General features: G+C 51.6%; 1 protein-coding gene across 10 annotated transcripts in view; it reads right to left on the bottom strand.

The window, feature by feature from the left end:
- Positions 1-292: 292 nt before the first annotated feature.
- Positions 293-27,765, bottom strand: part of ST7 (suppression of tumorigenicity 7) — a 241,802-nt gene continuing 214,329 nt past the window's right edge. For 5 of the 10 annotated variants that reach the window (XM_038557458.1, XM_038557461.1, XM_038557465.1 and 2 more), the window contains 4 exons: positions 20,153-20,303; positions 9,888-9,980; positions 7,850-7,989; positions 5,952-6,894 (listed from right to left, as the gene is read on the bottom strand). In XM_038557458.1, the coding sequence (XP_038413386.1) occupies positions 6,775-6,894; positions 7,850-7,989; positions 9,888-9,980; positions 20,153-20,303 (504 nt within the window). In that variant the 3' untranslated portion in view covers positions 5,952-6,774. Of the gene's footprint in view, positions 645-5,946; positions 6,895-7,849; positions 7,990-9,887; positions 9,981-20,152; positions 20,304-27,765 lie in introns of those variants that run through there. The other 5 variants (XM_038557460.1, XM_038557462.1, XM_038557459.1 and 2 more) reach the window with 3 other exon arrangements.

Here is a 27,765-nt window from a genome sequence, read left to right as displayed (position 1 = left end):
TGTTTCCTCCATGACTCCTGTTATCCTTTGTGGAAGCTGTTCCTGGGTATTTGGTCTATAAGAACCAACAGTTCAGGGCTGAAAAAATGGTACTTTTAAGCCAAAGACAGTCCACTTTCCAAGTCACCAGCTAGAGGTGTCCTAAGGGCCCGCTGGGAGGACTTCCATGAGCAAAGCAAACCACCGTGGGGCCTTCAGAGGATCTGGGTCCTCGGTAAATTAAATGTAAACCCACAGGTGTATTTGGGACACCAACACTTTTAGGGTTGGGAGACACAGGAAGACACGCTGGTTGCTGCAATACACAAAAGTTTATTTTTTATTTTTTTTTTCTTTTCTGAAGGCAAAATATAATAGAACCGAACATCAATGAATTTTGTACAACAAAAACAGCTTTTAATATGGAACAGACAGTCCATGAACAATTTAAAATCTCGGAATGGCTTCCCTTTTTCAAAGTCATGCTTTCTTGCGGTCCACGAGGAGTTGGCACGAAGAGATGGTGGCAGCCCACTGGGCGAGGCGCGTGAAAGGGCAGGCGGGCTTCCCTAGATCCGCGTCAGCTGGTGCCACAGGCTGGATGGGAGGATGCTTTCCACTTTCTCCATGACAAAGTTCAAGGGGGCAAACAAAGTGCTGAGGAACTGCAAGGAGACCAGAAGGGCACAGAGTCAGGACAGACGCCGTTCAAGACTGTAAAACGGACCTCTCCAACCTGTGCGCGCACCTGCACCCCACGCCTCGGCGCCGTGCAAGTCTCAAAGGGTGCAGTTTTATATTTCTGCTACAGGAAACCCAGGTTGATGGCCACACCTGCCCTACAGCCCCCACCCCCAGCCGCGACACAGCGGGGAGAAGCCCCTCCGCTCCTGACAGCCGGCCCGCCAGTCCCAGGCCGTCCGATCCCGCGCAGGTGACTCAGGCAGTGGGGTGACAAGTAGGCAGAGGAGCTACAAGACGGTACAACCCCGACCACCTGCCGCCTCGCTGGGTACACAACTCACTTTAGGGGGAGAGGGTTTTGGGAAGTCAGGTTATAGGGCTGTGAACTGCCGGGGTGCCCTGGGTGCCCGTGCTGGTCTCTGAACCCTCCGCTCCATGGAGTGGGTCGCGGGGCCGGGGGTGGGGGCAGCCCACTGGCCGGTCCGGGGATGACAGGGCCTCATCGAAGCGCCGCCCTGAGATCTCTAGGATCTCTTTCATCTGGTTTCTAAACTCCTTTCTGCTTTTCGTGTGGAGAATAATGCTCGCTAACCAGGCCTGTTCAGGGAAGCCAAGTGCCCGCCTGAGGCTCACTGCCCCTAACCCCAAATTTGTTCTGATCATGTTCTGTGAAGGCTCAGCTTCATCCCACGGGCCGGCCAGCCTCGGGGAGAAGAGGCCCCCCAGCAGAGCTCCGCACGAGGGTGCTCTCCTCGCTCCCTGAGTGTTCAGAACCTTATTATCCTGCCAGGGCTCGATACCTGGGTCCTACCCTGCGGAGTCGTCTGTCCTAGTCCCTTGTTCCCGGCAAAACGCTGTCTCCACCGCCAAGGATTTCCCACAGACGTACAGTGTGGCACAGAAACACGCACGCAGAGCGGGGCATGGTTCTGGGGTCGAGGTAGGAGGGTCTTTAATGAAGTTAAAACAGGCCCCTGCACCGCCCCTATGTTCTACGGATTCCAGATCTTCAAGGCGACGGGAGGCAGAGTCTCCGAAATTCACCCGACCTCAGAATCTTGCCTTCTTTGTTGTTTTTAAGAACCAGTAGAATCCTAACCGGGAAGGTGTGTGACACGTTACAGCTGGACCGGTAAGTGCAGCTTGACCGTTAGGGTCAAGGAAACTCAAGATTTGGGGATCCTTCCCCATGGTGTGTCTTTTACATCAATTAAATATATTTAGTCTATAAGGCGGCCAAGTGCTGGATGAGCTCTCCATAGAGGAGGCCGGGGCAAAACTCCCAGTGCCAGGAGGCCCAAAGCCCAGGGCCAAGGGAAGGGACAGGCAGCCACTAAGGGCCCCCCCACCCCACGAGGTCCTACCCACACAGACAGACGGCCACAGGATGGGAGACAGAAGCCCAAAGAGAGCACCGGGAGGGTTCACAGAAGGGAGAGGATCCATTCTGCTGGAAGGAGCGGGAAGAGCTTAGAGTCAGGCAAGCGCAGCAGCCGCAGTGGACGGCAGGGACGTCACACCGCACAGGACGGGAAAGGACGGTCGGTCGGGAGAGACCCGAGTGGGCGAGGCCCGGGCTCGGTGCGCAGTCACTGGTCTGACCACGAGGCCGTGCGCAGCTCCCTCCACCCGGAGCGATGGCTGAGGCCCGGCTGAGGCCCTGCTGAGGACCCGGCTGAGGACCCGGCTGAGACCCGGCTGAGGACCCCGCTGAGGACCCTGCTGGACCCGGCTGAGGCCCTGCTGAGGCCCGGGCCTCCAGAGCATGCGGGGAGGGCGCCAAATGGCGCTGCCTCTGCAGCTAAACAGGCACCGCGTTAGCACCGAGCAAACGCGGACGGCCCTTTGGTCGCCTTCTGGAACCGTCCCTCGCTGTGGGCACAGAACCCCCGGGGAGGCTCACCGTGCGGCCCAGGAACCAAGAATCCCTGCCCAAGCTGCTAGGACAGCGTCCGTAAAACCCTAGTTCCGAGATGTTGTTTGTCACCAGAGGCCACCAAGCGCGTGGCCACCGTGTACTAGCTCTAGAAAGGGGCTGGGCGCGCAGGTAGCGGTCAGCGGCCACCCCACGGGATGCCGGGGCGCCCCGCAGCGCGGTGGTACTGGGGTGAGGTCACCACGCCCTGAAGACCTGAGCCAGGGCAGAGTCAGAGCCGCGGCAGCCGGGGGCGGCGGGCACAAGCACTGCTCACGGGCTGGGCCCGGGCCGTTGGGGCGTCAGGCAGCCTCAGCCCGGGGGGCCCACAGGGCCTGCTGCCTCGGTTTGGGGCCTCAGCCGACTTGCATCACAAGGCACAGTGAGGCCTCCAGAATTCAAGGGGGACGTGTGCGGCCCATGTCGGCCACTGCCCCCCTTCCCACCCCGCGCCACGCAGCGCCCCCCGCCTCCTCCGTGAGGCCCGCACGACGAGGGGGCCCCAACACCCCCACGCCCTCGGTTCTCGGGTCCCCCTCCCGTCCGGGGTGCTCCTCCAGAGAGCAGGGAAAGGATCCCCAGGGCCCTTTCCTAAAGATGCTAATTCTCCGGCGGCGGCTGCCTTCCTCCTGGGCCCACCTCCCGCCTCCTCATCCTCATCCCTCCCCGCGGGGAGGCAGGCAGTGCGGGGACGGGGTGTCTGGGGCTGCTGAGCCCGCCCACTTGGGGACCACACGGAGGCTAGAGGCTCCCATCGGGAGCCACGGAGGGGGCGTCTGCGGGACAGGCCCTGCTCGGACGTCCGCCTAGACCTCTTCGCACTTAGGGACATCAGTGAGTACGGGTTTTGGCCGGCGACTCCGCCGAGGCACAGAGGAACAGCGGTTCCACCTGCGCACTTGGGACACCATGGCCTGAGAAGTTAAGTCTGGATGAGCAACAGCAGGCAGCCCCGGAACGGCCCGTCCGGCTCAATGTCCAAAACTGCCGTCCGGAGGCCAGAGATACGTGGTCCGAAACGCACACGACTCCATCAGCGTCTTAGGGTGACAAACGCCAACTGGACTAACCACAGGAGCGTGAGCGTGACGCTTCAATCGCCTGCTCCTCCTTTTCCCGAAACCCCATCGGGTAGAGGCAGCTCACGGCTCCCCGCGCTGCCGCCGCTTATCTCCAGAAGTGCCAGGTGCCCTGCTGCGACCAGACAATTGACATTTCTCTGTAATCAATGTCAGACTTCAAAGGGGTCAGGGCCCGTAAGTGAGGCCGGGAGTCGGGGGCCGGGGGCGAAGGAGGGGGTGCGAGGAGGAAAGCCAGAGCCCTTCAAAGCCCGCGGGGTCAGAACGCTGACCTTCCCACATTCTGTGAGGGGCTGGGCCGGGGACCATGACTTATTTCTATGAGCGACCGACCTTATCTCATTCTAGGACGACTTGGCCTTAAGTCCTCGAGGTAGATTAGATTCGGGGGTGGGGGGGTGGGGGGGCAGCTGAAGCCGCTCATCTGACTGCCATCCAGGGGCTGGCGCCTTGCTGTGTGCGTCTCCACATATGAACACATGGGCCAGCTCCCTGCACCTCCTAAAGTCATCATCCCAGGGATCCCAGGCGAGGCCGGAGTCCTTTCACAGCTACAAGTGGCCGCGGGGTGGCCTGGGGGTGGCCGCAGTGACCTGCAGCCTGGGGGAGGGTGCGGTGGGGTGGGGAGGGCCTGGCCCCCGCAGACCATCCACCTTCCTTCCCCACGAAGGCTCTCCAGGCATTCTGGAAGCTGTGAAACCTTCGGGAAGGGCAAGACGAGCGTGGCCTTCCAGACAGAGCTTTAAGGGCACACCGACGGCACCGCATCTGGAGACCGCGAGCGGCCGACCGACCCCCACAGCCTGCAGGGTCCAAGCCACGGGGGCCGTAAGGCAAAGTGACATTTCATCCGATCATCTGATCTGGACTCAAAACCGAGGCCTTGGAAACATGAAAGGATCCCTAATGAACACATCGCCCTGAAATTCTGGAGTCTTTTCGAAAGAAGACCCAGGTGACCTCCACTTACCACCCCCCAAGTCCCCCTGCCTTGGAGCCCTTTCAGGCGGCTCGTCACCCCGCTCGGCCTGGTGGTCTTGCCCGGCTGCACACCTGGATCGCCTGGGAGGCGTCTGAAAACTCACGTGCCCCTGCCGCACCCCAGGCCCCGAGGTCAGCACCCCCAGGGGGAGGCGGCAACCCCCAGGCACTCGTCAGCCTCCCGGATGCTTCCAGGTGCAGCCAGGGCAAAACCCCTGATGCCTAGAAAGCTTTCGCCTCAACAGCTCACCCCGGGACGGGCAAGTGGCTGTTAAAAAGTTCAGCTGGCCCCAGGCCGGTGTTCTTAGAAGCAAACGTAGCCCTCAACCCCCGTCCGTCTTCAGAACCTGCTGGAATCCTTGTTGAAAACACGGATTGCGGGGTGGCCGACACCCAAGGTTCTGACTTTCTGGGGGTGGAGCCAAACGGATCCATGTCCCCTCGGGTCCATCCTGACCCGAAACTCCCGCCAAGTGCTCTCTGCTTGTTAGACGAGGAACACCGGGACAGTGACACACTCTGACAGAGAAGACTTGAAAACTTTAAGAGAAGAACATTTGAAGGAGGAAGAATAACGGCCTAGCGTTGTAAGTATATTCGTTTCACATTTTACTAAGTTGAACTCTAGTCAGGATTTTGGCGACGGTTCTTACTCAGAGGTTGGCTTGGGGGGATGACGATGAGTAGCAGAGGCCCACAGACTGGGGGGCATCCAACCAGGGGGCTCCTGGGGGCCGGGATCACGGGCCAAACGGGAGACTTCAGGAAATTTGGGATGTTCTACCAAGAGTCGGTAGGGCTTGGGGGGGGCCGTGAAGGTCTTAGCTGCCTAAGAACGTGCAAGACGGAGGGAGGCAGATCTGATCGCAGAAAGACGCCTTCCGAGCAATCCAACCACGAAACGGGCTTTGGTGTTAAGTAGGGGAGTCCCCATCAGAGCAATCAAGAAGAGTCTATGTGACCTGCCTGACATTACTGCCGAAGGCAGTTTGGTTAAGGTCCCTCTGAACTCTAACTCTAAGATTAAAACTGCAAAAACAAGAGGAGAGGGCAGCCCTGATGGCCCAGCGGGTTGGCGCCGCCTTCAGCCCAGGGCATGATCCTGGAGACCCGGGATCGAGTCCCACGTCGGGCTCCCTGCGTGGAGCCTGCTTCTCCCTCTGCCTGGGTCTCTGTCTCTCTCTCTCTCTCGGTGTCTCTCGTGAATAAATGAATAAAATCTTAAAAAAAAAAAAAAAACAAGAGGAGAAATGCTAAACTGTATCTGATTCTTCACATTGCCTCTTTCTGCAGAAACCACTACCGTTTATTTATTTGACAATCATTTATTGAAAACCTACTAAGTGCAAGGCACTGTGCAAAGCTTTGGGGATACAGAGACGAGGAAGACACGGTCCTGCTCTCAAGGAGCTCACATTCTAAAAGGGGGACAGACACGTTTCCAATAGTTATAATATAGTACAGGAAATGTGATGAAATAGGTATTCATGGAATACTGTGGGATCTCAGAGGAGAGACCTCGAACTCAGCTTAGGAGAAACCCGGAAAGAAAGCTGAGTGAGAAAGAACGAAGAGGAGTTAGTCGAGCAGACGAGCCGGAGTGGTGACGGGGAAGGGCATTCCATGCAGAGCAAACGGCATGTGCAAAGGCACCGGGGTGCCCAAGAGTCTGGGCATCTGGGATGGTGAGTAATTCACTGTGGCCCAAGAGCGGTGTCTGTGCAAGAGCTGGGAGAGATGAGGCTCAAGAGGCAAGCAAAGACCAGATCAGAAGGGGCCTCGTGGCTACAGAGCTGAGGCTTTATCCCCGAGTCAGCGGGAAACCTCGGGAGAAACTCAGGCAGGGAAGTGGCAGGCTCAGACTTGCAGTCTGGAAAGCCCGTTCTTGTGTCAGTGCGGAAGGAAGACGGCAGGGGCGGAAACCGGAGGCAGGGAGACCAGTGAAGACTCCTGCGGAGGAGTCCAAGCAAGAAACCACCAAGACCTACACTAGGGGGGAGCCGCTGAGGGCCTGGAGCTCGGAGGCCGCCACTGTGGAGGCCGAGGCAGGCAGGATGGGGGCGGGGACAGGGGCTCCAGGGCTGCTGTGTCTCTGGCTCCAGTAACCGGGCGGGGCGGGGAGGGGCGGGAGTACGTTCAGTTTTGGAAATGCGGAGATTGAGGTGCCGGTGGCAATTCCAGGTCATCTTCAAGGTGCATGAAAATACTCTGGCAATTCCAGTCCCTGAGCTCTGCCGAGCAGAACATGTCAATCATCTGGAAAGGGATTAAATGGGGCCAGCCCCGTTAGAAGCGGTCCCTCCGGACTCCGCTCGCCTGCAGATCAGAAGGGAGGTCCAGGGCCGGGCACCCGATGCTGCGTCCCCGACGCCTGCCGCTGGGAGCTCGGCCGCGGCGCAATCAGGCCACGCATCCTCCGCCCGCGCAGCCTAAGGCTCCTTGGCTGTCGGCGTAGACGGCCCTCCTCATCAAGGCTCCCCTCCTAGCCTCCCGCGGGCCCTTAGCCGATGCCGTTCCCTACGCGCCTGCCGGTGCCCCTCAACTGCGAGCCCGCGCGTCCCCTCGGGTCGTGGCCCGAGGAGGCCGAAAGTTTAGGCCCATAAGACGGTGTTTGCTCAGATCATCTTTGGAAATGTGAGTCTCACGGTCGTTGGAGGAAGAGCCACCACACGTCAAGGTCAGAGACGGTGCCGTTCAGGTGGGGCGACGCTGCACACGCTCCCTTGGGTTCTCGGGGGCTGGGCCGCCCCTCTTGGGCTAACCCTTCCCCGCTACGCGCGGTTTTGAAACGTGGGAGCTGTCTCGGGAAACGCGGCCAGGCGCTAAGAGGCCCCGGGCGCCCTCCCCGGCCCTGCCCTCCCCGGCCCTGTCCTGCCCCCGCCGGGGACTCCGCTCACAAGGCGCAAACCAGGCAGCGAGCAGAGCATCAGCACAGCACGTCCTTTCCCACACGATGCTCTGTCCCCGGACGCCGTTCCCCTAGGCCCCCCGCCGCCCCCCCACCCCGCCGCCTCATCCCTCGGGCTCCCACCCCACCTGGTCTCTTGGGGCTCTCCCCGCCACCGCCTCATCCCTGGGCCTCCCTCACCCCCACTGGCCTCATCCCTTCGGCCTCCCTCCCTCCTCGCCGCCTCATCCCTCGGGCCTCCCCGCCTCAGCCTCCCCCCTTCCCTCCCTCCCCACCGCCCCCCCCCCCCAGGCGAGTACTCACGGCTTTCGCGAAGACCCCCATGAGCTCCGGGAACTGGTGCGTCAGGAGGGCCAGCATGGCTGTGAAGGAGCACAACCCGGCAGTGAAGAGAATGAAGAAGGGGAGCTCCTTCTTCGGGTAAACTGAGACTTCGTGGAAAGCTGCGGGGGAGACGGAGAGGGCCGCGTGAGTGCCGGGGAAGCACCCGGGGCGGGGGGGGGGGCCTCCTGGAGCCGAGGGTGCAGGCAGGTGCAGGCAGGTGCAGCCCGGGGCCAGCCAGCACCCAGCACCCAGCACCCAGCACCCAGCCCGTGCACAGGCCGCAGGCCGACCGAGGACGCCGCACCCGCGGGCCGGCGACACCGTCCTTGCCCAGCGCCCAGCAGCACCGCCCTCACCTTACGAAATACATGTTCCTTGGACAAAACCCGGAAAATCCAGAAATAAATATACCGGGGGCCAAAACCCCTTCCCCCAGACTTGGCGTTTCCCGGTAGCTTCATAGCGGTGTCAGGAGGCTGTGTCGGTGCGTCGTGAGCGGTGCCCTGGGGACTTGGGGACCTGGCGCCCTGGGGACCTGGCGCACCGGCCGCCCCGCCCGCACGGCCCCGGCGGACTCTCCGCCAAGCTCCGGCGAGCACCCCACAGACACACGTGGGGCTCCGAGCTCCTTTCACGACTTTACAGTTTCAACGGTTGGGTTTGGGGGACCCGGAAAGCAGGTGGCAGCGGCGGCAGCGGCTGGACTCCCTGCTCCGGGCCCAGGGCGCCTGCACGCTGGGTGGTGGCGGGGGGCGGGGGGCAAGGGCTGGGCCCACCGCTCCAGCCGAAAGGCCCCAAGCGCCCGCTTTCTTCAGGAAAGGCCCCTCCTCCGGGGCTCAGCTCCCACGACTTACAGCCCGGGTGGGGGGGGCAGGGCCCGCGTGCACCCCTGGGGGGGCGACGGCAGGGGACGGGGACAACCCGCCCGACCCTGTCCTACCAGCGAAGCTGTTCCCGCGGACACAAACCGGACTTAAGCGTTTTAAAACGGCGCTTTCCAGAGCCGGCCTTCCGGGGGGGTGGGGGGGCACCGTGCGGAGCTCTCCTGCGGGGCAGGGGGGGCAGGGAGGAGGCACCGCCAACCTGCGGGGCTTCCGCTGAGGGAGGTAGCGGGAGTCGGGCCGGAGAGCCTGGCCGCCACCGTGGGAGCATGTGGTAACAGCTCGGCAGGATGGCGGGGGGACCCCAAAACCCCATCACTGGGGTTCAGGGCCGGGGCTCCCTCCTGCTGCCGCACACACACCCCGACTCTCCGCGGACCCTCACCAGGTGCTCCCGGGACCCCCGCCATCCAGGGCCTGCATCAGCACAGGGGACACGGCTGCACCCCCGCCCCAGTGACCGTCCTTGGGCGATGCCGCTGGCGGCTGGTGCTGCCCCCCATCCCCGACTCGCACGGCGGCCTCTGAAGGCGGGGCTCCCTCTACAAGCTCCAGTCGGGGAGGCTGCATTGGAGCAGCCGGGCAGCTCGGCACCACACTGCACCTGGCCCCCAACACCCACTCCGAACCCGGGGTCTCTGTGCTCAGGCCAGCCCCCGACACCCACCCTGAACCCGGGGTGTCTGTGCTCAGGCCAGCCCCCGACACCCACCCTGAACCCGGGGTGTCTGTGCTCAGGCCAGCCCCCGACACCCACCCTGAACCCGGGGTGTCTGTGCTCAGGCCAGCTCCCCACACCCACCCTGAACCCGGGCTCTCTGTGCTCAGGCCAGCCCCCCACACCCACCCTGAACCCGGGGTGTCTGTGCTCAGGCCAGCCCGCACATGACGCCTCATCTACACTGCAGGGCCCCGAGGTCTTTCCCTTTGATGAACCTGGACAGCCTTGAGGGCAGGATGCCAGACCCGCTCCCATAACTCACTTTAGCACATATGCCATCAAGTGGGGACAGGGGTTGGGAGAAGAGTCATGAAAGTCAAGGAAGGCTACGGGCATTTATCACCGCCCCCACATCCCCCCACTGCGGCGCCCCCCCCTCACTGGCCCCAGAGGGGAGGACGCAAGGAGCACTTACACGGAAGCAGCTCTCGATCTGCTGTTTCTGTACAGATGGGGTAAGGGTAAAACAGATGCCCCTTTTCCAAGGGATAAGGGATCATCCGAAAAGCTGAAAACAAGAGACAATATGTTAGAGGTTCGATATTTGTCTCCCAACTTCTCAGTTTCAAAGAGAGGTTTTTGAGCATTTTTATTTTTTATTTTTTGAGCATTTTTATAATGATAAACAGTTCTACAAGGAACTCCCAGGAAGGCTGCAGGAGTCACCCAAAGCCCGAGCTCCACGCCAGAGGAGCTGTCAGAGGTGCAGTATGATGTGTGACTCACACTTAATCTCACACTATATGTTCTGGGCAAACCTCACAGCACTGGGTGGGTTGGGGTGCAGAGGAGCAGGGAAGCCATCGCTTCGGTGCCCGGGATTTCCTCATCTATAAAGTATCATTAAAATGTCAAGAGCACTGACTCAATCTAGCTCAACTGATGCTAATAACACAAACGTGGATGGAAACGCTTCCCCAAGAAGCACAGGTGGAGGGACTTGCGGAAGCTCATTGCAGATGTACAAATACGAAAGGCATTCTACTACGTCTATTTAAAAAAAAAAAAAAAAAAAACAGGTCCAGGTGGATGAGAATTCCAACCAAGATGCACACAAACAAAAATCTAAAATCCCGCATGACTTAGGAGCGATTTCTCAACTCGGTTGGAAACTTTTCAACCTTCAATATCATGGGGGGGGGGGGGGGGGAGTGGATCGGGAGAGATGGATTATCTGTGTTTTGATGATGTCAGGCCACCTAAGTTCTGCCTTTGTGGCTTCAGATAACATTAGGTCTCTCGCTGAATTATGGCTTTCCAATCAAGCCGTCCCTTTTCCATTATCACGGGTGTTACCCTCCCTGTTACGATGTCATCAGCATGTTAGTCTCACTGTTGCTAGGAACGCAGGGCTCACGGAGTGATTCTTCTCCAGCAGACGTCCCGTAGCTGCAGCACGCCGCACGCCGCACGTATAAAATGTAAGAACTACGCCCTACGTGGGCGATGCCAGATAACAATCCTTGCCCTCGTGTGTGTCAAAGACGGGGGAGGGGGGGCCACCACAGCAATCTTGCGGGCCTTAAATGCTATCGCTCAAGGAATCCTTGCTACATCCTCGGCGGCCTGGTTACCTATGCCTTCTCGAAATGCCATCGGTGTGCGCTATTCATCTTCTGCGTACTCGTTTCAAACAGGAATCAGAGACAAAGAATGTTCTCCCTCCCAAGACATGACAAGGTTCCATTGTAACCGGCATCCGTGCACATATGGTATTTATTCTGGTGTCTGAATATTATTTAAAAGTAAAAACATTATGTATGTGAGTCCAGCATTTGGAATGCAGTCAATCCGCACCACAGTGGTATCACTCCGAGGTTACAGCACATTGCCATGGAGAATATAAATCACCACGAACGTGGGATTAGAGCAGAGCCAGTTTGCTGGCAGTTGGCTGAGGTAAAAATGTTATCAATTTTCCTCTTGTAACAGAAACCTCTTAAACAGAGATTAAAACATTAAAAACACCCCAGACTTTAACTCTTCTTAAAATGAAAGGCTCACCCCTGGTTCAATCAGACTTTTCTTTCGTGCAAACAAAGATGACTTTTGCCCGCGACCGACCGTGGGAGCGCCCGCACGGGCCGTTCTCTGCACAGGTTGCTAACGCACAGAGATCACGCCAAGGAACCAGTATCTCTCAAGAGGTTTTTGCAAGACGAGGGGGAGAAGATATTACAGAACAACCACAGCAACAAGACCCTTTTAGCGCCTTTATGGAAGACACCGAACATCTCTTCTGGGAAGTAGCGTCCTTAAATTTATCTTTTTATTTTTTTTAAAGATTTTATTATTTATTTATTTATTTATTTATTTATTTATTTATTCATTCATTCATTCATTCATTCATTCATTCATTCATGAGAGAGAGAGAGAGGCAGAGACACAGGCAGAGGGAGAAGCAGGCTCCATGCACCGGGAGCCCGATGTGGGACTCGATCCCGGGTCTCCAGGATCACACCCTGCGCTGAAGGCAGGCGCTAAACCGCTGAGCCACCCAGGGATCCCCAGCGTCCTTAAATTTAAACTGCAATATGCCACGGTTTTATTTATTTATTTTTATTTATGTATTTATTTTAAAGATTTATTTATTCATCATAGAGAGAGAGAGAGAGAGAGAGAGAGAGAGAGGCAGAGACACAGGCAGAGGGAGAAGCAGGCTCCACGCCGGGAGCCCGACGTGGGACTCGATCCCGGGACCCCAGGATCGTGCCCTGGGCCGAAGGCAGGCGCCAAACCGCTGAGCCACCCAGGGATCCCCCAATACGGCACGGTTTTAAATACCGTTTCCCATAAACGAAGGCTGCTATGAAAGCATCCCCCAAAATGTGGGAAAACCCACCTGGAGGGTTTGTTGTTTTTGTTTTAAACCCAGGCTCTCTACGTGCAACAGGGCTGCTGTAATTGAGAATCCGTTCAGGTTCACGTGATAGAAGTAAACCCTCAGTTTTCAAAGTGGCTATAAATTTGAATGCTAAATTTTATTCAAAATTGAAGTCAGTTTGTACTTCAGGGAGCAATTTTTTTTAAATGAAATATAGGAGCGCAAGAGCTTGGGTATGTTCAACCATAGAAATCAAATGGTTGGTTGGTGTCTTTTCACTCAGATGCCAAATCTTTCTTGCTGCAGTATTTGGCACGCATACAGAATTCCATGCATTGAGTTAGTCTTTTTCTTCTAATCAGTTCTGGTCTTTCTGGAGAGGGTGGAGACAGTGATTATACACAACTTTAAACACACACACACACAGTCTTCCCGCACTGTCCTCCCCCGGCCCCCCATGGCAACCTCCAGGACTGCAGAGATGCTCAGGGTGCTCTTAAAAATCTTTCTCATGTCAGTTGTCATTTATATCGAGTTCATAAAATAAGATTAAGCTTTTTGGCATCGCCAAACAAAAGCAAATACGATTTCTGTTTGCAATTCTATCCTTTACCCACCCTGCTGTGCAGGGTCCAGCGGACTGTGAGATAAGCAGTGGAGGTCTGGCGAGAGCAGGAAGAGGCACTGCAGAAATCCTGCCAGCTCCACCTCCCGCCTCCTGAGCCCTCTCGCTGAAAAGCCATCAAACTGCCCCACAAGAACCTCGTGGCTTTAGCCGCACGTCCAGGAATTGTGCAAGTGCAAGTAGCGACACACTGATTTGACGGTGCAAATAAGAGTGGAAAAAAGGGCGCTCTGTTTCATCGATTTTATCTATTCCGTGAAGGACCACAGAGCTCTTCTTAAAGACCTTGGTCTGGAAAAACATACGGTTCAGGGGGAACTGAAAATGTATGTGTATTTGGTTAAAAAAACCCAAAGAGCTGGGCCGCTCCGAGTGAACGCACGGCGCCCGAACGGCACGTCTGCGTTGGCCTCCCCTGCCTTCTGCTGGGCCGCTGCGGAAGGGGCACAGCAAGCTGGCGGCCCGCTACTGAAGTCGGGGCGTCACTGCCCGACCAGACGCGTGCTCTAGACCCCACACCTGTCAGTGCTGCGTCACCGGCGACCCTGGGCTAACCCTGGAGGAAAGGTCACGAGCATCCGAGAGGGGACAGAAGGGTGGGTACGGGAACAAACAAGTCCCCAGTTTCCCTGATGATTTCTTTTTTAGTTTTACTTATTTTTTTAAGGGTTTTTTTTTTTTAATTTTTATTTATTCATTCATGAGAGACACAGAGACAGAGAGAGGCAGAGACACAGAAGCAGGCTCCATGCAGGGAGCCCGACGTGGGACTCGATCCCGGGTCTCCAGGATCACGCCCTGGGCCGAAGGGACGTGCTCAACCGCTGAGCCCCGCAGGCGTCCGTCCCCGATGATTTCTAACGGCCTCGCATCCTACCCACGCCACAGCCAGGGAGAGGATATCTGACATTGTGTCCATGTTGCCTTTTCAAAGAGGATCTCAGAGGCCGGGAGAGACGGGGCCCTTAGGACAGCAGCGAGGGAGCCTGAGTGCCAGCCCCACCTGGTCAAAACGCAGGTGCGCCCCTCACGCAGCGGGGGTAGAAGGGGGGGCCACGCACCGCACCATCCGCGGTGACGGAGCTCAGTGCCTCGGGCAGGAACCACATGACCCAACAATCATGAAGACCCGCGTGAAAGGTCTCTCTGCGGCAGCGCCTCCGTGCAGTTCGTACGGAAAGGAGGAGCGGTGGGGTGACAGCTAAGAACGGGCTGAACTTGACCCGGCTGAAAACCATACGGCTGGCTGGGTCATAGTCTGCGTCCAGTCTCTTTGGCTGTGAGAATGAGAATGCGACAGACCTGAGACAGGGGCTGTGTGTGGCTCAAAGTCAGTCTTCCCTTTATATACCCTTTCTACCAAACCCAAAGTTCCTACTTTCCCGATCAGGTCATACTCTTGCTTGTAAGTAAAAAATGCTGCTTTGCTTATGAACAACTGGAAGTACAAACAACAGAACAGAAAATTATCATCGAAATACAAATTCTACATTTTCCTTTTTTTTTTTTTCCCCAAATTTTACATTTTCATCTTTGAGCGTAAAGTAGGTAACCGGCCATACAGGCCATTCGTCCTTCGCGAGGCATTTAGGCACAAAGATTAAAAGTTCTAAAGCCACGAGCCTGGGGACTGATCTGCATTCTTTCACTACCTGGCTCTGTCGTCCTGGGAAAATCACTTTCCCTTGGTTCAATGATGCGCCATTCCAATTCCACAGAGAAATTCCAGAGTTTTATAGCAGGTTCACTAACCTGTTGGCGACCCTCCACACTCTAACACTCTGGTCCTACCTCCGTGATGGTACTGCCTGTACGCACACTACGGGTTACGTAGACGTGTGTGTTTACGTGCCCGTGAGTACACAGGCAGAGGAAGAAGCAGGCTCCATGCAGGGTGCGTGCATGGAAGTGCATGTGTGTGTGTGCATGGAGGTGCTTGCGTGTGTGTGCATGGAGGTGCGTGCGTGTGTGTGCATGGAGGTGCATGCTGTGTGTGCATGGAGGTGCATGCGTGTGTGTGCATGGAGGTGCGTGTGTGTGCATGGAGGTGCATGCGTGTGTGTGCATGGAGGTGCATGTGTGTGCATGGAGGTGCATGCGTGTGTGTGCATGGAGGTACATGCATGTGTGTGCATGGAGGTGCGTGTGTGTGCATGGAGGTGCATGCGTGTGTGTGCATGGAGGTGCATGCGTGTGTGTGCATGGAGGTGCATGCATGTGTGTGCACACACATCAGCGTTTCTCTCCAAGCATTTCAGAGTCCTAGTTGCCCCAGCATCTCCAACACAAGGCTTGGCACAAAGGAGGGCCTCCATACGTGCTCACTGACTGAAGGGGTACGTGAATTAATACAATAGTCAGGAAGAGACAGGATTTTCCTTTTAAAAAGTCAGGTGGATCCAAATCACGGCCAGTCACCAAGGGGGAATAAGTGAAAGGGACAAGCTGGGTCCACCGGGTCGTCGGTGGGGAGGCTCTGTGCCGTACCTGGAGACTGGCCATTACTGGAAGTTAGCGACGACCAGTGCTTTCTCCCAAATCACAAAATTTAGCACTAGATCTATCGGGTGAGGAGCGGGGGAATCACTCTTTAGCAGTCCAAAAGGTGCCAGCCTTTTGGAAGAAAGGTTTGGTTAGAGGAAATGCCCCAAGGACCACAGCTTACATTACAGCAAGTCGCATTTACCATCAGGTTCAAAGAGAATAAATTAGAATCAGAATTTCATCCTATGCCTCAACAATGGGCCATTTTCTCTTCTCAAAGGAAATGCTCTGCATTAGTCCCCCTAAAAAACACCACCTTCAAATCTTATACATTATTTAGTGAATTCTTTTGGGGGGGGAAAGTCTCCAAAAAGAAAATAAAGAGTCTTACTTGGTCAAGGGGAAAAAGAAAACTGGAAACAAAGAAAGGCTAAGTGATTTACCCCATGGCATACTTGTCTTCTGATATATAGAACTAGAAAATTAAATCTTAAAGGTCACAGTTGCGGTCAGCAGACTCTCCTGCTTTATAAAATAAATACCGCCAAAGTGAGCCTTGAAAAGATGGAGGCAGGAGGGAGATGGGGCCACATCAGCATTTAACATAGGTAAAACAGAAGATGTGCCATTTAAAATAGAGCCTCATAAGGCTCAACACGGCTGTAAATAGACCCAGTTCAAATGAGATCCTCCTTTATATAAGGTTTGTATATTCAACTCATGTTTGCAGCAATGTGTGTGTTTGTGTGCGTGAGGATAACCAGAACCTACACTGTTTAAAATAAGCATAATTCAGATAAGGTGGCAGCTGTACGATGGACTAAGAAATGTATTTTTAAATCTTGTAAATTAAAACTTGTCCCCTTTCTTGATTATCTTGACTTTGAGGAACATATTGTGTAATTTCAGGGGCCGGGACAGTGATGAATCAAACATCTTAGAAACCTTTGAAATGCTGATGTATTTGTGGTTGAGGACTCAGTTTTTTTTCTTAACCACCATATGTTTCAAACCCAAACAATCTCTGCCATGCATCAGCTGGACTTTGGGGTTTTATCAAAAATGTGAGTTATTTCAGCCTGATTGGTGGGAAACTCACTTAATTCCACAAGATGACTAACGCTCCGACATAATAAACTCATTAAAAAGCAAAGAAAAACATATCTCCATCCCCACTCCTAAACTAACACTTCTGACAGAAGAATTTTTTTTTTTAATCTCCAAAAGGTCAACTAAAAGAATATTCATTTTTTAACATGGGAACTGGTGAAATTAGGTACTGTGACATTCCTCCCCTGAATTTTCTTTCTAATGAAAAGGGGGAAGTTGGAAAGGAATTGGGGGATGGCCTTAAATTTCAGAATGAACAAAAAAAGACAGTAAAGGACAAAACCTAAAGGACGGGGCTGGCGATGTCAAAAGGCGCCACCACGCGGTGCGCTGGGGGAAGCGCAGCCTCCTGTGCTCAGGCGCAGGCCGTCTGGGGGACCTCTGCAGGGAGAGGGCACCTGTCACCTCCAAGGCTGGCCTGGCACGACTGCCCGCGGGAAGCCCAACAACCCGGGGTGGGCCAGGGGCGTTCAGCAGCAGCAGGGAGTCACGGTTTCCAAAACCTGGGTAAGTTACGTCAATACCAGTGTAAGGAGCCACATCAGAATCGTGATCTAAGCCTTCTGATTGAAAACCCAAATGCCGATGATGCCTCAGTGTGACTTCCGCTGGACACAGATCTAGAAGTGACGTCCAAAGATCGCCTGTGACAGTTTGAGGTCAAAGGGTATTTCTTCTAAATTGCATGAGAGATTTGTAAGCTTTGTTTTTTAAAAGGACAACTACTTTGTACTACTCTTATCATTTTTATAAATGTGCATATATACGTACATTCACACACATATCTGTGCCTGTAGTAAAAAACCTATGCTTGCTGAGAAAATTTGAAAAATACACACGAGGGGGAAAACGAAAATCTCTTAAAATCCACTTAAAGATGTCTTTATTTCCTCTCTCTTTCCTTTGTTTATATGCAGATTTTTTATGAAATTGGGCTCATTCTCTAGTTAAATGCTTAAGTCAGTATTCAACTACAGAAATAGAGTTTTATAGAGAAAGATGAACTTTCTCAACACTAGAAGGGGAGTGAGGGTACCCGAGCCGCGAGCAGCAGGGTTAACTGAAGGCTTCCGGGCAAGTGTTTCAGAGGTGCTGCTCCTCTGGTGCTTGCTCCCTCCAGGAAAGGTCCAAATAGCTGGCAGGATGGAAAGCGAACGTGGGTTTACCCCTGGCTCTGCCCACAGGTGCTGCGAGACCCTCAGGGACGCTGTTCCTCTCCTCAAGGGAGGCGGCCACCGGCCTCCTGCCTGACTTAGAACGTCGTCGGGAAGAGTCCATGAAAGGCCGGCCGTGCAAACCCTCGGCAACTCACCCCCTTACCCGCATGCTCCCCGAGGTGCGCGGTGCTCCCCAAGGCGGTGGGTTCCTACCAAGCACTCCCACCGTGCTTGTCTAGAATTGAGGGTATAGCTCTCTCTTTCCAAAAACGGGACGGTAGTGTGACTTCCCTGGAATGGTTTCTATTTATCTGTAAGGATCCAACGCAGAACTTCCCCCTCCTGGAGGCCCCCGACTGCCTTGCTACCCTGGTTTATGTCTAAAAATGCACCTCAAAAAAAATAAATAAATAAATAAAATAAAATAAAATAAAATAAAATAAAATAAAATAAAATAAAATAAATAAATAAAAATGCACCTCCTCTCTTCATTCCAGTAGTGTTCCTCCCATCGGACCCGAGGTAATTAATTACATTCCCCCAACACCGCCACCCTCTAGATTTTGGAGCTCGCTATGTCACTTCGTGTTTGTCTGAATCCCATTGTCCTTCCCGGTTGATCCAGGGCATCTCCCCATTGTTACCTGATTATACGGGTAACTAATTCCCAAACAAAATTTCTAGTTACTCCTCATTGGGATTTTTTTTTTTCTATGGTTATGCCATTCCTAATGCCATGTCTCTGTCACTTCTGGGCTCCCTGTTTCGATCCTTCCCATATAACTGTACCTTTCTTATCAATCAGTCCCAACTGGTAAGCTTCTTCTGCTGGGTTTCCAAAATGCTAGCCTATAAGTAAGGCTTTATTTGGTAAGCCAAACTATCCATTTAGTTTTTTTCCACAACTAACCCTGGGTGAGGCCGCTCATGCCCAATCTTGCTGAGCTTTTTTGAGCTCTCGGTCGTGTTTAAATAAAAATTCCTTTTGTCTCTTTTGGGTAGAACTCCTTAGGTGCAACAATAAGCCCAAGGCAGCGGGGCGCCCACACGCCCACACATGCCCCAGCACAAGGTGCCCTCACCTAGGCCAGGCCACCTGGAGTAGTTTATTACACCTAACAGAGTCGGGGTGGAAGCATCAACCGAGTCGACATCCCTCAAGTTGTAAATAGTAAATTATCTAAGTCAACTCACTAGAGATTCTCTAAAGAAATGTTTTCAAAACTAAACAAACAGAAAAAACTTTCAATCAGCTTGACTCCCTTCTTTCTCTATCAACTTACTTTTACCCCATTCCATTGGCCCCACCCCCCCTTCCTGCATCAATTTGGATTCCTTTCCTGGGTTTGGGAAGGGCAGGAAGAGGGAAGAGCAGGAGATTATCAAAATGCAAATGGAAGCAACAAAGATAAACAGAGTAAAAGGGATTAAAAAAGACATTCCTGTGTGAGGCCGATCAGAGTAGGAGTAAACTAAGACAAAATGATCAGAAGACTAGCTCTTGTTTTGTTTCCCTATGAAGGGGGCAAAAACACCCCACACTGCATGTTGTACTCGTTTTGCTTAACTAATAACAGCGTGTCAACGCACATATTGTCTAATAATCTGTACTCTTGGGCCTTTTCCCTCAATTTACATTCTTCCAAACAGCCCCACCCCTCAGCACCGTGTCCTTGCTCGTGACGCTGTCCTAGTTCTTCAAGGCTTGGTTCAAACCTCCTATGACCCATAAGGTTATCCCTGACTGCTCCACCCCACTGACCTCTCCCTTCTGAAAAATCACCAAGCAGCTGCTGCTTGCTGGTTACTCCTCCCAACTAGATGAGATGCTTCCCCAGGACAGGAAGCAGGTCCCACCCGCAATTAAAGTCTCTTCCCCTGGGACCGGCTGGGACTGATAGGACTGATGGGTCTCTACGTGCATCGGACAGACATTATCCACTAATACACGAATGCTACACCTGCCACTGAACACGAGGGTCCTGTGGCCACTGCTCTTGTTGTGAAGCATAACTGCTACTCATTTGTCTGGCCAAGAAACTAGGTCCGGTGGAGGGTAACCATGGTTCTTTAGCTAATCCACCTGGAGAGGCCATCCAGGAGTGGTAGTCAGAGCCCAGCACAAGGCCAAAACCCATGTCAACGATTCCCACGATGCTGAGCTGTCCAGGGCTCCAAAGGGGGTTTTCCGGTCACAGAGTGCTCCTCTGCCGGAACACAGAATCATCCCGCCCATTGTATAAACTTGCTTTTTCTTTTTCGAGGTACAGAATGGCATCATCTCAGTAACACCCACCACCACTGGGGAACTGAAGAGTCTCAGTAATTAACCATCAAGGCTCAGTGATGGCACATTGCAGAGAAGAGCAGCTATACATATGCAAATCGTCATTATTCATCATGAACACTCAGGATAGAAACACTTTTAGCATCTTTTCACGCTCTTAAAAAAAACATTTCAAAGAAAGAAAATTACTTACTGCCTTCCCACGTACAATGCAAAAGATTCAAAGCCCCTTCCACCCTCTTCCAGTGTGCCAGATGAAAGAACGCATATGCTATCGCTTCACTGTCCCCTCGCTTCAGGATATGTTCTGGGGGTAGGATTAAGCTTTTCATTTCTAGTAGGTACTGAAATAAAAAAGGCAGGAGACAGATGCATTAAAACACAGTAATTTGGAATTCAATATTGAGAACAGAGGCTGATTTCCCTAAAGCCACCGCTCATAAGCATTTCTTCAAACCTGCAACCTTGTTGGTACATTTGAAGGCAACTGCTAAAACACCCAGTGACCCGAGGTTTGCTACCAGTTGGCCTTGCGCTAGAGTCCTACCGGCCAGACCAGGGGCTTTCAGGGTAAGATACTCTAATCAACGAGACACATCTAGACCCAACAGCAAAAAGGAAAATTTAGAAGACATAATAAGCTGGTATAATTTCGTAACCAGAAATGACATAAAAATGGACACATGAAGGTTAAGAAGTCCTATGACTAAACCAACTATACCAGAGAGACTTGGGACTCACTAGTACTGCCCATTATTTTTTTTCTATCCAGATTTACCAAGGAGAGGGACTTGGTCCTGTGAAAAGAGCCATTCCTTGCTGTTCGGACACTGGAGGGAAGAGACGTGAGCACATGAAGACCCCATGGAGAGGAGCAGGACAGACCCCAAACTATACTGTTCTTTTAGATCCTCTCCCCAAAGACTGAAGAGTCCTCAGCTTAGGCCTCTTCATTCCTATCCTCTACGAGGGAGGTGGGAGCACAGGGACAGAATGGGTTCGCTGGCGTTTACTACAGAATAGAGAGGGAAGGAAATTCGGGGTGGGATTCTATATTTGCAAACGTAACCTTCTTTTAGCTGGCTGGCTTCTCCCCGGGCCTCGCTCCTCACCCACTCACACATTCGCCCCACCACCAGCCACCTCATCACATCCATCCAAGCACCTCCGTGAAGATGGAGATTAGAGACGATGGAGGCATGTGTTGAGCTAAAATGGGACAAACACAGCAGAAGGAAGCACCATGGGAAGAGATGTTCACAAATTTTAATGTCCGAAACAACTGCCTGAGGATTTATCTGTCCGTGGAATTTATGAAAGAGGGGGACGAATGGAAGAATCCGGATACACAGAACGGAGACCACGACACACCTCTCAGTGTTGGGTTATCATCGCACTGTGGACTGACGGGCTTGGGGCACTCTGAGGATAGCTGCCTGCGAGCTTGCCCTCCTGCAGGGTGCACTGCCAGGCCGCGCCAGGACCGCACTCCGGCCTCTTGGTTCAGCAAAGGGAACTTTTCTCACTCTGGGTCTCTTGCCTGACAAAATTCTCTAAGCCTCAGGCCTCAAATCAGTAAGAGCCAAAAAAGTGAGCGAGCCTATCCAGGGTGCAGCAGAGAAGAGGGATGCGGCCACCACACCCGGTGGTGGGGTGGGGGAGGCGGGGACTAGAAGACCCTCCTTTGATAGAAAGGCCTCCATGGGAAGACCTCGTCCCCAAGGTGCCTGTGACATTGATGGGAACTCCTCAAGCATGGGTTCCGAGGGAACTTTCTGGTCATATGTTTTTTTGAATTCCACAAGTCACTGCCTTCCTCCTTCATCTTGTTCTTTTTTTTTTTTTTTTTTTAAGATTTTATTTATTTAATAATGAGAAACAGAGAGAGAGGCAGAGGCACAGGCAGAGGGAGAGGCAGGCTCCATGCAGGGAACCGGACATGGCACTCGATCCCGGGTCTCCAGGATCAGGCCCTGGGCCAAAGGCTGCGCTAAACTGCTGAGCCACCCAGGCTGCCCCCTTCATCTTGTTCTAAAGCAGTGCAGAACAAAAAAATCTTATGGGAAATGTGATACTTTTCAGTTACCTAGTAATCCAACCAGCACTACAGTTATAATGAATAGCAACCATAATATAAATATAAAGGTGAATTTTATGTTCAGAGTGATTTGGCTATCCTCTCGTGATCATGCTACCTTAATCGAAGCTGCTAATGCGGCATGTTGCCCATGATGATCTTTAAAGACTCCAAGGCAGTAAGTCTTGAGAAAGACAATATAATCTGCCAAGTGCTATAAATTGTATTAATTAATTGTTTCAGAGTAAGAGAAGAAAAATCATCTGGTTACTCTTACTAATCATCAGGAGAACAAAGGAAAGGGACATTTTCTTGTCTACTAAGAGCCCTAGAGTTAGACTTCATTTCTGAGTCTCTAACATTTATTTATAGTTACCCCGCCTACCAAATAGTCAATTTTTAAAGGACGAACGTGCTGTATGAACTCTGAAACAAACTAAATATGAAAACCATTAGTGCATGTGTCCCAGGTATATAGAAACTTCTTCAAGTCCCTAAGAATAAGATGGTGGCTGAAAGAAAAGTATAACCTACCAAGTCCTTTTATTTCTGTGATGAGGAGAGTCTTTCAAAGTCACTTCATTAAGCATCTGTAAGAGAACTCTTCCCTTGGCCTACGGAAGCTTCAGGAATAGGGGCCTCTGAGAAGAAGTGGGCCTGGTAGCCATCCACACTTGAGGGTAGACTTGAAACAGAGGGGGTGGGGCAGAGAAAACGTGTTTGCAGGTGGGGGAGATAATTACCTATATACTTTTATAATTACAATAGATATAATAGATCTGCATTATCCAATATGGTAGCCTCTACCACACATGACTCTTTGAATTAAAATCAATTAAAACCTAATAAAATTAAAGACTCAGTTTCTCAGTCCCACTAGCCATATTTCAAGTCCTCAGGTGAGGCACGTAGTTAAGGACTACTATACTGGACAATGCAGAGGCATTTCTGTTATCACAGAAAGTTCTATAGGACAGCACTCCTGCAGACGATGGAAGTTTCCAATCTTCAAGTAACTAAAACACTTTTTAACATGAAAAAACGTTAGATGGGGCGCCTGGGTGGCTCGGTGGTTGAACGTCTCCCTTCAACTCAGGGTGTGATCCCAGGGTCCTGGGATCGAATCCTGCATCAGGCTCCCCGCAGGGGGCTTCCTTCTCCCTCTCCCTATGTCTATGCTTCTCTGTCTCTCATGAATAAATAAATAAAAATCTTAAAAAAAAAAAAAAAGAAAAATGTTAGAGACGTAAGTATAGCACTGATTGAAAATACACAATATGGCAAAAAGCTACAATCAATGTAATAAAACAGGAATTCATTTAAAAGCCTTGCTGGCCACCAGGGCATCTAAATATACTTGGAAAATAGTACACACGTGCGTGAGACAGATGGTTTACTCAGCTTGCAAACTGAATGTGCTGCATATGGCTTCAAGGACACCATCGTCCACAGCCCTAAAATCAGGCCATGAGGTAATGCTCTGTTTTTCCTCTAAGCTGCCTCTCAGCTCTTTGTGTACATGTACTTTTCACACGTTGCCTTATATTAGCTGTTATCTGCGTCTTTCCCCTCCGCTGAATCGTAAGATCCTCAAGAGCATGAATCTCGCTTCCTAAGAAGGCTCTCAAAATGAGCATCCTTGCTCTAGTCAGCCTCAGGAGGCCAACCAAAGCAACTCACCAAGGACACTTGGTTGCCTCCTCACTGAGTCTGCTTGATGGCAGAAATAGGTTATGCCTATAAAGGAGATTTATAAGCCGGTATAGTTCCAAACAAAATGTTGGCTCTAACCAGATGATGAAGGCTAATAACAACAATGTGTTATGTTTTTGGCCAGGCTTAAAAATGGCTGGCAAGATCAGTTCTCAACATGTGCAACGTTTAAATTAGAAAGGCATGGAACAACATTTCACATCTTACTTGTCAAGAGAAAAATAAATGGAAGAGGGCAGATCCCTATCCACAAGTATGCAGAAATCAATTAGAATAACTGTAGCTCGCAAATCAGGGAACACTCTCTGCCTGTCTGTAATAATTACTTGGCTTCTATTAGCTAAGCCAGCATTCTGTGCTATCTTGCCTGCTACCCTGCCTCTCACTTCCTTCCAGATTCTCAAATCACACTGATCTTGAAGTATATAGGCGTCTCAAGGTTTCGGAAGCAACTTTCAAAATCTATTTGTCAGAATCTGGTTCCTTATGTCCATAGGAACACACGTCAGAACAGAGAAAGAGGAGCCGAGTAGTGCCTTCTTCTGGACGTATGTAAGCAGAGGCTGACCGTCCATCAGGAGAGAGCTGGCCTGTCAGAGGCCACCCCAGGGGACCGCTCATTTCTCTTCCTGGAGGGGGGGGGGGTTAAAATTCTATAATAATTTGAGTGAAAATGATCCCAAAGTTAGCCTTCACATAGATATTCATGTCCAGGAATTAATTCATACTCTTTTGGGGGGATTTTCGGTATCAACAACAGATGTCATATGAAAATCATTAGAAAAAAATGGGAACAAATGAGTAAGTACAGGTTAGTTTAGCACATGTACCTAAATTTACTTAAATTTAGGTAAATTTTAGCACATTTAGATGATGGCTATCAGGGTGTTCCCCAAAAATCAGGTAGCGAAATATTAGCATGACAAAAAAGTTCATGATATATTACCAAATGAAGAGAAAGTAAGTGTACCATACAGATTATGACTTGGGTCATTAAAAACAGATATGTAGACATTGAAACTTTGGAAAGTCCCGGATCAAATGTTAATGGTGGTTAAATATTTGATTTTATAGGAGATTAATTTCTTTTGTGCTTTTTTCCTAAGTTTCCTGTAATAAGTCATTTTTATTTCTCTCAATAAATGTATATATGCACACATGTATGTGTATATATAAGACAAAACTATTTTCTAGACTTGCACCAAAAACAAAAAACCGACTACCCAAATGAAAACAAAAAACAAAAAACAAAACAGAGACAGCAACTTTTATGTGTTTACAGTGCTTTGCTACAACTGGGTATCTGAAAGAGGCTGGAAGCCCAGAATGGATGCTTTAAAAATATCTATCGGTAAGGAATTCAGGGGATAAAATCAGTCCTATTTTGGAAGATAAGCTATATATTTTGAGTCTCCATGTTGCCTATTCTCTGGACTCAGTAAGACATACATTGGAATAGGACAAAAATACCACAAGTGACCATGGTTCTGCTGAGGCCTGCTGTGATGGGGAATGAAGGGCACTGCTGACCTGCCCCTCCCCTCATGACCCTCTGTCATTTGGACCCACTGTTTGAAGCCCAGCCCTACTGTTCCACTCTGAGACCTTGGACAAGTTCATTTCTTTCAACCTCAGCCCGTTCATCTGTTGGAATAAAAAATATACACGTCTCGCCAACTTTAACTGTTGAAGACTATGTAGGATGACAAACGTAAAGCACTCATAGAGCACCTGGCGCATACGTGTTCACTAAATAGCCATTATTTTTACTAACCAAAAAAGGGAATGTTTATAGTACTGCGGAGATAATTTGTGTTGTGTGTGTACGTCCCACAGATAGCTGAATCTGTTTTTAGGTAAAATACTTGAGCAATTTTACAGTAGTGACAGGTCAGCTGGAAAGAACCGCTACTGGGGGGTCACTAACCAATCTGGAAACGAGCACAACGCAAAGCTGAACGGCCAAATTACGCCTGGAGATCTGCAGTACTACTCGGGGCCTCCTCACAAGGTAACCGCTGCTTGCTGGTCCACTGAGCTATTCCTCAGTTACTCTGCTTCCTTCAAAAAACATAGGAATGTCCACAGGGCATCCCAGGAAAAGATTTGGTAGGGCTCAGAGTGTACTCTAATGACCACCTATGGCAGCCCCCACGGTATACCTTAAGGACATCTCAAGGGCATGGACATGGATTGGTCGGGCCCCTATCTCAATGATCCCTAGTCTTTGTAGTAGTAGTAGTAGTAGTAGTAGTAGTAGTAGTAGTGTGTGTACAGACAATAAAGTTCAACATGATGACTGCCTCAGTAAGAGGTATATACAGCTGACCCTTGAACAATAGGGGTATGAATTGTGTGGGCCCACTAACGTGCAGATTTTTGAAAAGATTTATTCATTTATTTGAGAGAGAGAGAGAGAGAGCGAGAACTCAGCAAGGAAGGACAGATGGAGAGGGAGAATGGATATCAAGCAGACTCTGCGTTGAGCACAGAGCCTGACACAGGGCTCGATCTCAGAACCCTGAGATTAGGACCTGAGCTGAAACCAAGAGTCGGACGCTTAAATGACCAACCACCCAAGCCCCCCCCCCCAGATTGTTTTTCAACAAATGCAGTACAGTACTATAAACGTATCTTCCCTTATGATTTTAACATTCTTCCCCCTCCTTACTTCATGGTAAGAATATAGTGTGTAACACATATAACATACAAAATATGCATTAATCGACTTTATGTCATCGGTAAGTCTTCTAGTTAACAGTAGTAGGCTATTAGTAAAGTTTTTAGGGAGTCAAAAGTTATAGATGATCTTCAACTGTGTGGGGAGGTTGGCATCCTTAACCCCTGCATTGTTCAAGGGTCAACTTGACTTAGTACTAAGGAAGCAAATGAGGGGTGCTCTCTCTCAGAAGGTTTCACAGAAAGAGGGAAGTGGGAGCCAGTCTTAGGAAATAAATTAATTCGCCTACAAAGATGAGGGGAGGCAAAAGCCACTGCAAGGCTGGGCAGAGGCGGCAAAGCATCAAAGGGCATAACGAGGTGCTTAAGTACTAACATGATAGGCATTGCCAACACTGACCAAGCACCAACAGGTGTCAAGTATTATCTCAGGTACTCCTTACATCTCTATGAGGGAACAGGATTCTTATTTTACAGATGGAAAATTGAAGGCTTTGGGAAATTAAGTAGCTTGACCAGGGTCACACAAATGGTACGTAACAGATGCTGCAAAGGAATTCAGGCTTTACGCTACTCTCCGAGGAAGCAGGAAAAGTAGACTGCAAAGGGTCTTCCATCACATGCTCCAGAGTGTGACCTCCACTCTGAGTTAGTCTACAGTTTTCAAACTTTGAGAAACAGAATTTGTTAGAAAGAAAAAGAGCAACTCAGAATACATGAAATTGATGTAAAGCTGGGAGGGGGGGACCCTGGGAAGGGGCCCAAGAGAGGTCCGAGGAGTCCTTATGGCTCCTAGGAAGACGGCTTGACATCTGCTGTAGCAGGCAGTTGGGATGTGAGGTGGGGCCATTGGTGGTTTTGAAAGAAATAGAGGAGTCGTGTGTAGAACCACTGGACAGGGAAGTGGCCGCAATTAGCAAAGTCTTAAAAAGCTTCTGTCATGGTCGGAGTGAGGGGGTGACAAAACCAGGGCTGGCTTCCCTGGGACTTGGTGCCTGGCTGAATCTGAAGGCAAGAAAAGGCATTCAAGGGGGCTGGGAAATTTCTGGCTTAGCAAACCAGAACAACATGAGATAGTCAGCTGAGACACCAGAGGGCAGCTGACCTGCTTGGTATGATGGCCTGAGGGCAGCGGGGTGCAGGGCAGCAGCCTGGGGGAGAAGCTGGGCACAGGGGGGTGGGGGTGCAGGGAGAGGCGGGAGCAGAAGCAGCAGGAGCACGGATCTCCCAGGACAGCCTGGGAAAAGGTGGGGAGTGCGCGATGCTCCCAGAGAACCAGAGGGATGGGCGGGGGAGGGGGGGACTATGGGGGGGGCGCCCAGAAATGCAGGAACGAC

The sequence above is a fragment of the Canis lupus genome, chromosome 14 (assembly GCF_011100685.1).
Source record: "Canis lupus familiaris isolate Mischka breed German Shepherd chromosome 14, alternate assembly UU_Cfam_GSD_1.0, whole genome shotgun sequence".
NCBI lineage: Eukaryota > Metazoa > Chordata > Mammalia > Carnivora > Canidae > Canis > Canis lupus.
The sequence above is the reverse complement of the archived record's forward strand: the minus strand, read 5'-3'. Positions and strand labels throughout refer to the sequence as shown.